Source organism: Trichoderma gamsii (assembly GCF_001481775.2).
Source record: "Trichoderma gamsii strain T6085 chromosome Unknown Scaffold_37.2, whole genome shotgun sequence".
Lineage (NCBI taxonomy): Eukaryota > Fungi > Ascomycota > Sordariomycetes > Hypocreales > Hypocreaceae > Trichoderma > Trichoderma gamsii.
In genome coordinates this window covers 199,295-213,545 of record NW_020171374.1, presented here as the reverse complement: position 1 = coordinate 213,545, position 14,251 = coordinate 199,295, and the positions used below count along the sequence as shown (strand labels likewise).

At 51.6% G+C, this 14,251-nt stretch overlaps 2 protein-coding genes across 2 annotated transcripts; both read left to right on the top strand.

Annotated features, from left to right (window-relative positions):
* Nucleotides 1-268: 268 nt before the first annotated feature.
* TGAM01_v208620 (hypothetical protein) lies at nt 269-1,921 on the top strand (the record flags this gene model as incomplete). Its single annotated transcript, XM_018806261.1, has 1 exon — nt 269-1,921. One exon carries the CDS (start codon nt 269-271, stop codon nt 1,919-1,921), a length of 1,653 nt encoding a protein of 550 aa, XP_018660512.1.
* An 8,901-nt stretch (nt 1,922-10,822) lies between these two features.
* On the top strand, nt 10,823-11,680 carry TGAM01_v208619 (hypothetical protein; the record flags this gene model as incomplete). The annotated part of the gene is made up of 1 exon (XM_018806262.1): nt 10,823-11,680. One exon carries the CDS (start codon nt 10,823-10,825, stop codon nt 11,678-11,680), a length of 858 nt encoding a protein of 285 aa, XP_018660513.1.
* Nucleotides 11,681-14,251: the final 2,571 nt, after the last annotated feature.

Here is a 14,251-nt window from a genome sequence, read left to right as displayed (position 1 = left end):
GGATGTAAACAAACAAACATTCACATTTTAGACATCACTGTTCACGTCTTCTTCTTCCTCTATACTTCTGGTCAATCTTTGCTGTCACCCAGATATGTCACTTTAATATACGTCTCATTGATCAACGGACCAGTCTCTGTCGAAGCTATGAACTGAATCATTTCTACCAAAATTGGGTCTCAAAATACTTTTTTAGTCTTCAGATCTTTGCTCGTCTATAATTCATCAGTACTCCTTCTTAGCGTTGGCAACAACAGACACCATCATCATGTCTCCTCTGCGCTGGCTATTATTTTTCTTTGTTCTGGCCTCGTCAGTGGCCGGACTACCAATTATCAGCAGCAAAGCAAAAGTCCCCCTCAATTCCCGACCAGTTGTTCTGCACACAGGAGATGAGGAATCATCCTCAACCCCCAACTCTCGACCCGTAATCCTGCACGAGGACTACAAAGTGCTGCCGTTCGACTCTCCGCCAGAAATTCCGCACGGAAATGACAAAAAGTGGCTATTCTCCCCGAACATGCAGAATATGGATGAGACGTGGATGATTCTCATCAATGCCACTCCCTACATGTGGAAGAGGGGATACATCCACCAGTACCAGATGCCCGACTGGCTAGCTGGCTGCCCCGAATACATTCTTCCAGGCGAATCTGTTTCCGTTTGGATCAGGCCGGCAAAGGGGGCTTTTAACTGGAGAGATTCTGGCGCTGATGTTGAGTACCATCTTATGGGCACCTCGGAGCCAACGTCGTTCATGGCCAGCTTCAGCAACGGCTATCCCAGCACTCTCAAGATCCGGTTTCGGGAAGAACTGTTTTCTGTAAACAATCTCAAAGACAGCAAACATGATCTCGGCGTGAACAAATTCCCCGGCGGCTCGGCCTTTATTCTCGCCGGCACAGAAGGCGAGTTCATCAGTAATGATCCGCCCATCGACTGGATGCAATCCATGCTCCCTGAACTCTCCGACGTTCCCTTGCGAAAGATTCTCCTCCCAAGATCGCACCACTCCGGCATGTGGAAAACGTCCCGGGCCCTTGGCTTTGCACCGGAAGCAAACACAGTGACTCAAAGCGTCCATCTTCGCCACCAGCTCGGTAATGGCGGCATCCGTGTTCTTGATTTTCGTCCTGTCAGGATCGGAGACGACTTTCACGAATCACACGGCGACCACCTACTTGGTATGTACCATGGTCATTTGGGGGCATCTCTGAGTGAGATGATTGGGTTCGTCAACGAGTTTAATTGGAGATATCCTGGCGAACTGATCATCTGGGATGTACACGGCGATCAGGCTTGGAATGGGGATCATGGTTATCGCTCGCTGGATCAACAAGACCGAGAGGCTCTGTATTCCCAGTTCTTAAACTTGGAGCATCAAATGAGCTTCCCTGATAACGACACGGATGTCTCTCAATGGCCCCTCGATCGTTTCATTGGCAACAGGTCCTCTGCCGTCATCGTCAACTTTGACGAGACTTGGCGCCAATTGGATGGCGATAAGTTTCCCGGCAGCCAGCACGGATTCGTGACGGGCAGGAATTTCCCTCTCACCCACCAGTGGAGCAACGCTGGACACGTCCACGACATGGTTCATGATCAAGTGAACAAGTTCCACGAGGTGCGCCAGACACCAGACAGTCCGGTACACATTGCCGACTGGGTTTTAACTCAGCAAGGGATACAGGCAGCGCTGCCTTCACACAGCATCTTGGAACTGGCAGCTCCTGCGTGGCGATCGCTGTTTGAGGATCTGTGGCGACAATCGACGAGCGAAACGTATCCGAACTGGGTGGGCGTAGACAATGTGCGCGGCAACCAGCACAAGAGCCTTATCATGGCGATGAATCACTGTCTGGTGGCTAAGAAATGTGGTGAGATGCGTGGCAAGGTGAGAATGGGAGGCGCGAGGAAGTAGATGGGCTTGTTTGAGATGACATCTGGGAAGAGGATGGAGGATATCAGCGACTTTACGAATATACGGAGGAATTGTACATTATACTTGTGGGTTATGGTTTTTTGCTAGAGTAGAGGCCTATCCTATGGCCACATAGCGTCTGATAGGTATGAAGTTTTGTTTGAATATTGCTGACTTGTAATGCTATCATCATGTTCTAGCTTCAAGTGATCACATACACTCTTCAAATATAATGAAGCCCACTAATGAACATGTATCATAAGCAGCTACTTGTAATATTAATAGCAGCATCAAAGTTACGTTTTGAGAGAACGAACGGGCTCACAACACAGAATACATGCAGACAGTACTACAGCGCTCGCGATGCGTTCAGGGTAAGTTGAGTGATTCTATATGAGCTGAGTCTACAATTTCCCCCTGAATGATTGCATCAATAGATCTCTCGCGTACGGCTTGGCAGTGCATTGGACAGCACTACATGTATGAGGCGTGCATCCTTTCCCTGGGATCAGCTCGTAATCGAATACTGCTGTCCTCTACCCCAGAAACGCGATTCATCCTCGGCGTTCAAGGCAATCCCGACCACATCTGTCCAGTGAGGAAATCAAAATCTCGCCCGTAAGCGAGTTTCAAGCTACCAATACGAACGAGAGACGCTGGGATCTCCCCGTGCGCTTAGCGGTTTGCCAAGCCGGCAGCGAATATTACATGCTGGGTAGTACTGCCTGTAATGGAAGCGCAGAGTAAGATTGACAACGCCAATGTAAGCACGAAGCTTGGGCTCTCTGTATTCAGCAAACACGCACGTGAACCATGTACGTGTACGTGTACGTGTACGCGAGAGTGTGTCTGCTCTCTGCTCACCATGGTGTAAGACTTGAAATTAGGGGATCTGATAACATCTACAGTCTGGCATCCACTCACATTGGGACGAGCTTGCTTTCAATACGCAAATTATAGTACTTGTACAGTATAGTAAGCATTGAATAGTCTCAAATTCCCACCCGAATCCATAATAGTATAAGGTGTTGTTGGCTGATGCGTGCATTGACAGAAGACTTGGGCGCAAGGACGCGCCGAGCCAGCAGCGCGGTGTCGCCCTGTACAGATGAATGAGAAGATGCATGAGATGAGGCGATGATCCCTCGCTTACTGCTAGTGCGATCTGGCAGCTGTGATTGAAAGCTGAGACTATTCTTGACCAGACTGGAAGCCCGGAGAACACCGTCCGTCTATTTACATCCGTGCATGTATTCGTGGCTACATGGACCTAGCCGTACAGACAATGCCACTAGGACTGCATCCATCTAATTACATGCACGCTCAGACGCCTCAGGAAAAAGGCGTCTGGGAAGGAATTGAGAGCTGAGGCGTGGAACGCCTGGTGCATGGCAGCTCTCGGCGATAGGCTCAAGAACCAGCACAGTATCCCAGGCTGAGATTCATACATGCCTACTCACACACACTTTTTACTAGCAGTGACATTTCTCGTACGACCTTGACGTGTACCGTGTATACATTTTGATGACGGAGCCGAAGCCCGCGCGCCCTACAGAACATGTCGGAGCCGAGTGCAACTGCAACTGGCCCCAAAAAGAGCAGCGTAAATCCGTCTGCCTAGAATTTGAGCTTTGCCCGCTTTCGCAACTTCTTCTAGAAACAGCAGTGTTTTTATCCGTTGGGTTACAATACAGACTCGGTAATGTAGGTATCCTGTCCGTGGATCACTGCTGCAGGCAAAAGCATGGCACCGACAAGGCCTGGCTGCATGGCTGCACGGCCACTTTTCGCAGGGAGGATCATCCAAGAATGAAACAATGGCAGAAAGAAGAAAAAGAAGAGAGAGTTGAATGTGCTGGGTAAATAAGCCACGTTTTCCGGGACATGGGAATGGGATAAATTGGAGGGATAAAGTATGCCACTTGCCGCATTGGGGCGGTTTCGGTATCCAGTTTGTCTCGGAGAAATATCTCCTGCAACGGTGTTATCCGGGAGAGACTACCCGCTGAAGTCCTGCTATAGCAGAGCCCTTTTTCTATTCGTTCCTCATGAGACAGATGATCGTAAGGGAGGGTCGCTTCGTTGTTCCAGGTGATTGACACAAGGTAGGCAACCAATGTAAGTAGGCGGTGTTCAAAAGCAACGAGAAGAAGAATCATGTCTTCGGTGTTACTATTTGTACTATGTGATATCTGGTGATAGGGGCTTAGGATGGCTCTTTCGTCCTCGTTCCAAGCTTGTGTTTGAAACACTGGTCGAAGATCTTGAAAGGCAGTCATATCCTTTCAACAACCCGGAGCATATCCAAGTACGCCGGAGACAAGCCTGCTCCATAGCAGAGGTAACGTTGGCTACGAGTCCTATACCTTGTCTCTTTTTGCTAGTCTACCAAGGAGTACCAGCTGCGGCACGGCAGAGGCATGGCAGCAGCGTGGTGGCCAGGACCCATGGTTACGGGAAGTGGTGCCGCTACTTTCAAGTTCTGTTTTAAACACCACCGGGCTGACTAACAGCTTTTCTTTTCGACTAGGCCAGGGAGACCCCCGGGACATGCATGATGCAAGGGAGATAGAGAAGGTCTTTTCCTCTTTTCGAACTGTTCCCCGGGCGGTGTCCACTTCACGAGTTGTGACAAGGGCAGGGCGAGCATTGCCCATTTGGTTAGTTCTGGTTTGTGGATTAAATACTCGCCGCGGACATGGGTTGAAATGGCGGGAGGGATTGCCGCGGTATCTCTGTCTTCGGTCTAGGGCCACCGCTTTGGCTTTTTGAGGAACCCGGAGTTTCTGCTTTTGAATCTTGGTAAAACCCAATGACTCGGGAGCAAGTTGTTGGTTGTTGGCTGAGGGCAAACCCAAGATACTGGTAGCGAATTGGCAGAAGTTGGATCAAGATTCAAGACGGGTAGCGGGGGGGTTACATTTCCCCAGAGATGTGTTTTGATATTGATTGAATGTATAGAAAAGTGTTTCGCGAAGGAGAAAAGAAAAGAAACGAAAAGAAAAGAAAAGCGCCTGCATGTGCTACTCCAGGTTAGCGGTAGATGGGTCATACTTCCGTGGATAATCGGAATTATAGACCTCGGAGTTTTACCATGGTACCTCGCAAAAAAGGCCAGTGGAACTCCATGCTGTCTATAGGTATACGTACTGTATTAACCAAGCATCATAGGCAGTGTTGTTGGATTAAAGAGCACTTTAGAGGGGAAACTCCGCTGGCTAGTTATGCAAGGCCATACGGCGGAATTAGCATTGCCAAAGGTGTTTGAAGGCTTTGAAATCAACTGCTGCGAGCCTACGTTATCAGGGCGGTTTTCTAAATCCGCTGGAACTGGGTATAAGCCGGTTCCAGCTGTACGGAGTATGACTACTGCGCGAAGTCAGTACGCTACAAGTACAGTATGAGTGAGTGCGGCCATGATGCCTCTTTTGCATCAGCCCAGAGATCCCCTGACAGCGGATAGACGGACCGCAGACGGGAAGCGTTAGCAGGGGAAACTACATTCCGGCCAACAGGTACCAATGGGATATATCCTGTACAAGATCGTGCTAGAATAATATGCTCGTACTCCGGTATGCCCATGCACGAAGGCCTCTAGACAGGTACGACTGCTGGCATCATGGCAACCCTGCAACGAACGAGGCAGTTTGTGCACGTTTACGTCTCCCAGGGTCTATTGGTCTATTATTAAAAAGGCCGGATTTGGAGCTGGATCGACCGAGCGGCCAACTTTATTTTTGTTTCCAACAAATTGCCACATTGGGAGCTTGGTCTTTTCTGAACCGTGCGTTTTCTGGTATGATACCATAGAGCGATGAAATATTTGGACTTCGTATTATACAGCATGAAGTACTATCGCTCCGCGAGCATTTCATATTAGCGAAATTTACAAACGAATCCGTGTACTAAAAAGAGAGAGGCGGAGAAAGACAGTAATAAGAATAAGAATAATAAAACTTGACATAAACCAAAGAAACGATTAAAATCTCCGCCGGCACTTTTTCTCATGTGATGGGGACGGTTGGATCCATCCAAATGTCAGCACCAATGCCGGATCTCACACACACACACACACACACACTCACTCTCACAAAAGTCAAAATGGGAAATTCTTACATGTGCTCAAGACGGAATGTGGATAAGGCCATCCGCAGCTCTCACTGGTGGGCACGAATCTCAATGCAGGCAGTAGTATCTATCCATGTACTAGCACCAGAGTCAGATGTTGGGTCGAACCGCTTTCCCGGGAGCGAAGAACGGGGTCGATGCGGATTCTTCCGTGTTTTAATGTTACATGTGAGCGGTTCCAAGGCTTCTAGATAAATTTGTAAGGCGATGAAGACGATGATCTTTATGCACTTGATGCTAGTTTTAGAATCTTGCATTGAATTTGCCACTGTTAGGCCATGGCCGTTTTCATTGCTTTTGTCTCCTCCTGTTACTTGACTCTTGTCTACTAAATTAATTAAGAAAGAGTCATGTAGCTGATCATATCATTGCGCCAAGCGGCATCTCTACAAAGCGACTATCCGAAATCCGCACAGCATACAGCCCCCTGACGTGGTTATTGGCATTGGAGTCCAATACAGAGCCAACATTACTCGCACGACAGCTCCCATCTCCAAACAGGGGTGTCCTTCTGTAAGATTGGCATGGGTTTGGGGGGGAAGAAGATCCGGTGTGCAAGGGGTCACGGCGCCCTCTCCTCGGCTCTTCACCTTGCTTTGTCCCTGCTGCCCATCTCACTTGATGGGGGCGCCATCCCAGAGAGCTGGGCTCAAGGCCATTCGAGGTCTTTGTCAATCTTTGTCTGACACAAAGCGCTCGAGCCAGGTGCTAGTATGGCATCGTAAAAAGTGCCCGCAAGTGCTAATCCTAGCTGGTTGAACCCCCCCCCTAGAAACTGTACTTGTGCCCCTTCGATGACATCGATGGGAGATCAAACTCATCGCCTGTCAATGCGTCCAGGGGAAGCAATGCCACGTTCTTTGTCGTACTGCACTAGGTCTGTAGCACCGAAGCGCGAGAAGCTCATTTCGTCGATGCCATTCAATTAGGGAGTAGGCTACGGCCGTATTGAGCCTGAGACACGAGGAGCCCCAGCCGGTGAAGACGCAAAAGGGTATAAGGTAGGCAGCTAAAGAGCGTGCAGCGTGGAGGCTTGGAGCACACGTGAAGACCTGGATCCGGGTTTACTTACTGCTCGTAAGTAGCAGATAGATTGCTGTCAACAGAAGACATGGGTATACCACAAGAGCATGTGCTCTTGAGCAGTGTTGAGAGTACTACTACTGTACGCCCGCAAAGTATACAGTGTTTCTGTCTGTTATCTATGATCTCAAAAGGCATGGCCTGAAGGATTTCCGTAGCCCGCCTTGAATGTTGCTGCCTACAAGAAGACTTTCCCTCGTTTAATAATCACCTCAGTTCCATATGGTTCATCGGCCGTACACCGGAACTATCTACTACCAAACCTGCAAACGCACAAGTATGGGCAATGACTTACTTTGGATATTTTGCACATCCTCATGTCGAGGGGGAACTCGAACACGCTCGGTGCGAGATTGGGTAATGCGACGTTCGCTACCACAGCTGAGCTGAGCAGAGCTGAGCAAATAGAAACAAGAAATGGCCTGCGAGGTCAGGTGTCAGTTGCGTATCAACTATTTTTACATAGTGCGTGTGTGTCGTCCTTCGCCTACGAGGCACCCCAGCCAGCCACCAACGGCTCCTTTGCGGCATTCTTGCGGCATTCTCATGCCATGTGGCCCGGTCACCGATCGTTTTACGAAGCCGCAGGCTGCCTACAGTATATACTGTACAGAATGTACGGATACAAGTATGCCAAACAGCCATGGCCTCCTTGATATCGGAACCCTCTCCCGTGGACCGAGCGCTTGGGTTTTGCAAGTACTAGTATGTAGGACACGAGTCGTTTCCATGGGAGGGCCTGCCAATCGATGCCCTGGCCTGTCTAAACTGCTAGTTCCTACTACTCAGATGTTGACTCCGGGGCCAAGAATGAAATCGTGCGTGGACGGACGGGCTGATGGAATACAGATGGACCCAGATCCAACTGCCTGGAGTCCAGTATAGTCCAAAGTATATAAGAAGCCTGCTAGTAGGTAGTTGTTCGCGCCAAGTTATAGTGCCTAGATGTAGATGTAGATATGCCGTCAGCAACCTCCGGTACATGCACGCATTCCATGGCTTGAGAAGTATGACGGCGTGCTCGGTAGTATTTGTCCATACAGTACCTAATGTCCGTCCACAAGCTCCGGAGAGCAGCGCAGCGCAGAGCTAATTGTGCATAATGGCTCTTATTGCTTCGCACGAATGCTAATAGCAAAGTGGCCTGTCGTCAACGGCGTCCAGCATAGAAAAGGGAAGTCTGCGCCGTTGACAGCGTCAGGGTTGGCGCCCGCTTTGGTGGAGAGTCTGGCTTCAAAAGGCGAAATGGGAAAAAGTGACAACGGCGACGTACCGGCTGCTGGAAAGCAAACGGAAGGCGCTAGCGGGGACTAGCGCACGCGCTAAACGACTAGTCGAATTACCCTTTTGGGTCAATGGTCGGGGCGCTTGGCTCACTCTGGGCTTAGCGTCTGTGCGGGCGGGCAGCGGGCGCCTTAGTCATGCCGCACTGGCCTCTTACAGCTGGGCTTGCCGCTTTACTGTATTAGCGGCGCTTTGCCCTCTGTACTGTATACCGACTGCTGTAGCTGAGCGTTTCGCTTTTGCTGAGCGTTTCGCTTCCGGGAGCGACTATCTGCTAATATTGGAGGCATCGGATACCATTGTCCAGAGACGGAAATTCAACATGGGTGAGTAAAGGTCGGCTCGAGAATAGTCGAGTTGGGTACAAGGTCGAAGACGGCGCTAGGAGAATGTCTACAGAGAGCCTATCTTATCTATACTATTTGATTCAATGTCCTCTGGACTGCACACGTACAAAGTTTAGCTCTAAGCGATACAGAGTCGGAAGCATAGACAATCATTCGGAGGGTTTCTGTGCCCACCCAAGTGGGTGTAACTAACGCAGTGCCTACATGTAGCCTGTTTAGAACGTCGTCAATTCATCGCTGTGTCTCCAGTTGTTACTCGTAAAAAGGCACGTATAAGTGAAGGTATAAGCAGTGCCAGCTGGCAAATATGGATGTGCAGATACTACTCGTATGGGCACTGTTGAGCCAATGGATCTGATGCCATCTCAGACGGCGTGGCTTGTGCGCAAATACGCCAATCGCCTTGCTTCGTGCTGGGCAAACCATCATCATATTCCCTCATTTCATGTTATTCATGGTGCTGGCTCCAGCAACTTCCAAAACAGCCCTAAACCAGGCAGTCAAATGGTTTCCAATGTCCGAAGCATCATCATCATCAAATGCAAACTTGAACATTTGCGGGCACAAGGCCGTAATTCAACCCAGAATGCCACAAGCCATGTACAAGCCATGTACATGTATTCTAGTGTCCTAAACCAGTTACTCCGTGCAGGTGGTGCCATGAGTAGCAAGCCCGGGTGAGCACTTGAATGACTGACTGATCAATTTTATGGAAATGCGCTCGCTGGGCAGACACTGCTGAGCTTGCTGAGCTTTGCGGTGCTGTGCTGTGCTGTGCTGTGCCGTGCTGTGCTGTGCTGTGCTTGGCTGCTTTGGGCTCTCTGGCGGGGGGATGCTGTTGATTCGCCTGTTCTGGCTCGGATGCGCGTGAGGCGGCCCGCGGCCTGGTCCTTGTCTGCTGCTGGAATTAAGGGTGCTGGAAGGTGTTGTTCTATTTGCTGGCCCCGATTGCTGGGAGAGCAACCCCCAAAAAGAGGGCTCCCTTGCCTGGATGCATCGACATGATTTTGTGGTTCTGGTGCACTTTTTCGGCACCAGCTGCGACGTAGGTGCTCGTGGCAGGATGTATATACATGTACAAAGCGTAGTAGACGCCCGGCAGCGCCCCGCTGGCGTTTGGCATGGAAACACAGAGACTTGAATGATGACGGCGTTGTTGAAGCTGGAGCCGCCCTATGAGCGGAGATGGCTGGGCGCCAGCACGCGAATTCATGCCAATTCCTTGATGCTAACGCGCAGCCTACCTCGAGCCGGCTAGTGCTTGTGGCGTCTTGAGCTGTACCGCCGCCGTGGTTAACGCCGCTAGCTTAGCTCATTGTCTGGCAGCTTATAGGCTCCCAGCGCTACGGACGGCCGTCTCGCTTCAACGTTTCCCACAGTGTGCAGCGCCGTTGACGTACCTCTTGCTCCTCTCGTGCCATCCCATCTCTCGGGATCGAGGGCCGGGGGGTCGGGACCTGCCAACTGGCGTGGGCCTGGTACACGCTTGGACTTGTCTGGGCGCTATCCAGGGCTGCCCTGCCCTGTGCTGTGGCGCCTGGCACCGGCTCCGGTCCATCTCCAGCAGACAGCGGTGCTGCTGGGGAGGCCTGGCAGCTGCTAGCAGGCCTGGCGCACAGTGTCTCGGTAACATGAAGCCTGGTGGCTGCTGCTGCTGACCGGGTTCGAGTGATGCTGGGGCCTTCTAAATGGCATTTCCCCCCATCTCCGGCTCATATATACTGGTACCCGCTCCTCCTCTTCAACTCGGGACGGGAAAAAAAAATAGAAAAAGAGAAAAGAGACAAGAGAAAAGCTCCGACACATCCTTCGGCCTCCCTGCCTTTCGACGAGATTGACCTCATATCACATCACCCACTGCTGCTGCCGCCTTGACATTGTAACGCACAGCAGCACTTCAACTCGTATCACCTCAGAACACGCCCGCCAACGGGCTGGATGCAACCAACAGATCCGCCCTGCAGAGATAATTTGACACCCGCCTGCGAATGACTTGTTATGCGGCGACCCCTCAGCTCTTATCTCCAGTAGACGGGACGACGACGACGACGACACCACAATGCAGCGCCAGGAGACCTCGAGCTTCGCTGACGCCGGTGAGATGATGCTGCCTCAGCTGCCGCCCATGGAGGGCGCTCTGCCCATTGACGACGCCGATTCCGCCCTGGAGCAGGCCTCAATGCCCAGGCCCAGGGCCCGCGAGCGACACTATCGAAGCCGCAGCAGCCTCGCCATGGAGGTGCTTTCGCGCCGCATGAGCCGCCAGACGCTGCTGCAGCAACACCAATCCCGCCCAACATCAACAGACAATGCCGCGTTGGACAGCAGCCTGGACGAAATGACCATGGAGATGGACCTCGACGACGCCTCCCCTTCCATGCCTGTGCCACCCTCGGCCCAGCGCCAGCGTCCGTCGCGGCGCTTCCTGTCGCTGTCACTTCCCCATGTCTCGCCAATTGCCCCAGAGACAACCATCGACCCGGAGGTCGCCTCCAGAGTCCTTGCCCGGATGCAGGCCGACGCCCAGCCTGCCATCCGCCCGGCCCAGTCGTCCAGGAGCTCAAACCTGGTGCCCGCCATCGAGATTGACGCTGCCGAGCAGGCAGACGACGCCCAGGCCGATGAGGGCTACAGCGAAGGACCAGACGAGTATCCCTGGCTGGGCGAGAAGCTCGCCGGAACGCTGAGGAGCCAAGGCCTTCTCAGCTTCACCACCTCCGCCGAGGCGGCCATGCGCTGCCCCAAACTCGTGCGCAACGTGCCTCGCATGCGCAAGAGGTCGCACAAGAAGAAGGAGCACAGACTCCGCACGTCAAGAGAGCCCACCGGCGAGCCGAGTCAGCTTCAGACGCCCGCGGGGAATGCCATGGCCGCTGTTGAAGCAGCAGCAGCAGCAGCACGCGCTTCTATGCAGTAGCTCTCCATCTCTACCTTGAGCTGATCTGCACATCTATCATCCTTTATTCATCCTTCAACTACCGACTATATTCCTGCTCTCTGCCACGGCTGGCACAAAACAAACGATTTAGACACGACATTACGCGGCGTTTTTATTTTGGGAGGGGACTTGGCATCACATCAATCTGCATTTTGTACACGGGACTTTCTGGCGCAGGCCAGCTACACATACTACATATTCGCTTCTCAAACTTGTTCTTATTTACTGCACATTTTCTAGCGGGAGTCCTAAGAAAACAAAAATGACATCAACGTTCGACACGTGTTATACACTATCTACACCGGCGTTTTCTAAATTTTCTTCTTGTTTTGTTTCTTTGTCCCCTGACTTTTTATTTTCCTACCCACTCTATTTCTTTCTTCCCCTTGACGTGGTGCGTGCGTATATACGGTGGCATCGCCTTGCCCGTGTTACCACAGGCATGAGGGAAAAAAAAGGAGAATGGATGGAGCAACAACTTGGGAAAGAAGATGGCGTAACATGGGAGAGAGGGGGGGCGGGATCCATCTGGATGCATCTTTTGGTAAAAAGGAATGGGCACAACGGCGTTTTTTCCCGGCCATGCGGCTGGGGGTGTTTCTGGGACTGGCTGGGAGCAATTTTTGGGATTTTTTCGGGACATGGAACCTGACTCGCCGTTTTGATGCGTGGGGGAACCGGCGAGTTTCCACCACGGGACGGACGGGCAGGATAGCACTAGAATATTGATCAAGTTAAATCGAGAAGCAAGAAAACAAATAAGCAATACCTAGTAGTACTTAACTTTTAGTTTACCCCATAGTAGCAAACTTGTTACTTTCTAGAAGCAAACGGCCCTTCTACAGCCTGTGGCGCGACCTCGCTTGTGAATGTGTACAGTACTGTACAGTACAAACGGCGTGTGTAAGCAGAGAACCTCGACATCACATCATGATTGTGCACGCGAGGCGTCAAGCTCTTTGATCATGCTCTCATTTCCTCATTTCCCCCACTTACACAGCACTGTACAAGGAGAATATCCAGGTATTTGTATGGAGTGCATGTGCATACATGTACAGACATGCACAAACACGTAGCACTACATGTGCTCCGGTGCAAGCAGTCCACGTGGTATTACGGCGTTTCCACCCTGCTGCAGCAAAAAATCCATCATCATGGACAGTGAAAACTAGGTGTACAACTCGAAGTAAGCCCAAAACAAAAAACTGGGCGCCAATCTGACCATCTTTCATGCGGCGATGGCGATGCGATACCGCCAGCTTGGACTCGGGACCGGTCAAGTGGATTTTGGGCTTATAGGGGGGGGGAGGGGGATCCTGGCTAAACTCTCCAGCTGCTTCCAGCGATATGGTGCGATATGGGCGCTCCAGTCGTTGCTTGTTTTTCTGGTACCGGCGCCGATTGGGTGGCGCGGGCGCTAAACGGGCGCTACGAGGAGGCGGTGAGCGCGTCTTCCCGGGGGTCGAAGGAGCTGGACTGGACTGGACTAGAGTTGGAGCTGGAGCTGGAGTGGATTTTGCCACTGGACTGGAAACCTTATGGTAAGCCGTAGCCATTGACCTTATTCTTGTGCGCTGCGTCTCTTCGATTTTTAATCTCGATGTGCAAATTGCGATGATCCTGCTTTGGTTGCATGAAACTCCACCATGGCTACGATTGTCCAATCATTGGTTTGCTGGCTGTGCATCAACAGGTGCTCTTCTGATAGGTAGATGCTCGAATACTGTACATGATACATGATATCCATGGCCATAGGCTGCCATCAGGGTCCTTTGTCGTCGCCTCTCGTCTCTCCTTTGACGAGACCTCGGAGCCTAATTTCCAGAGAAGCTTGCTCTCGAACTCGGATAACGGAACTTGCGAGACCGATCAACGGGCCAGGCTATGTAACCTCAAAGAAGCACGGGCTCGACCATGATGCCATCGTCGTTCTGGCTTCGGATCCTGCCAGGGAGGGATGCTGCTTTCCCCAGTTCGCCACGTGCTGAGTGGTGCGTTGACCAGGATATTCTCCTCTCCTTCTATATACTCTTCTTCTTCTTCTTCGCCCTTCTATCATCAAATCTCTCCAAGTGATGCATCACCCCTGGCGACGAGGATCGAGTGATCCTTGTGCCAGAGACTTCATGCATCAAGAATAGGCCAAGATGGGTCGACAAAAGTGTCTGGATGCTGACTTGGAACAAGCTAGATTCGGGAAACTGCGGAACCAAGCGTTGATTACTGGTCACGACTCCGAGTCCTCTTGCTCCTCAGAGACATCCTCCCTTGCTGCCCAGGGGACCGTTCGCAGCTCGCCCTTTGTCCGCACAAAGAAAGAGTCAACCTGACCACCTTGGCCCCGCCCAGCCTCATGGTGCCTGGATGGTTTCTCCCTCAGGAAGCGGCCGTTGACTTGGCAATGACATTCGTTGCTGAGACATTGCACCCCCGGAACCGCGGTCATGGACGAAAAGACTTAGCTTCTGCTGGAGCTGAGGTCAGAAGATTGAGAGATTGCCACCTGCCGTGAACCGCTCAAAGAATTGGCTGCAACCGCGCCGAAGCTAA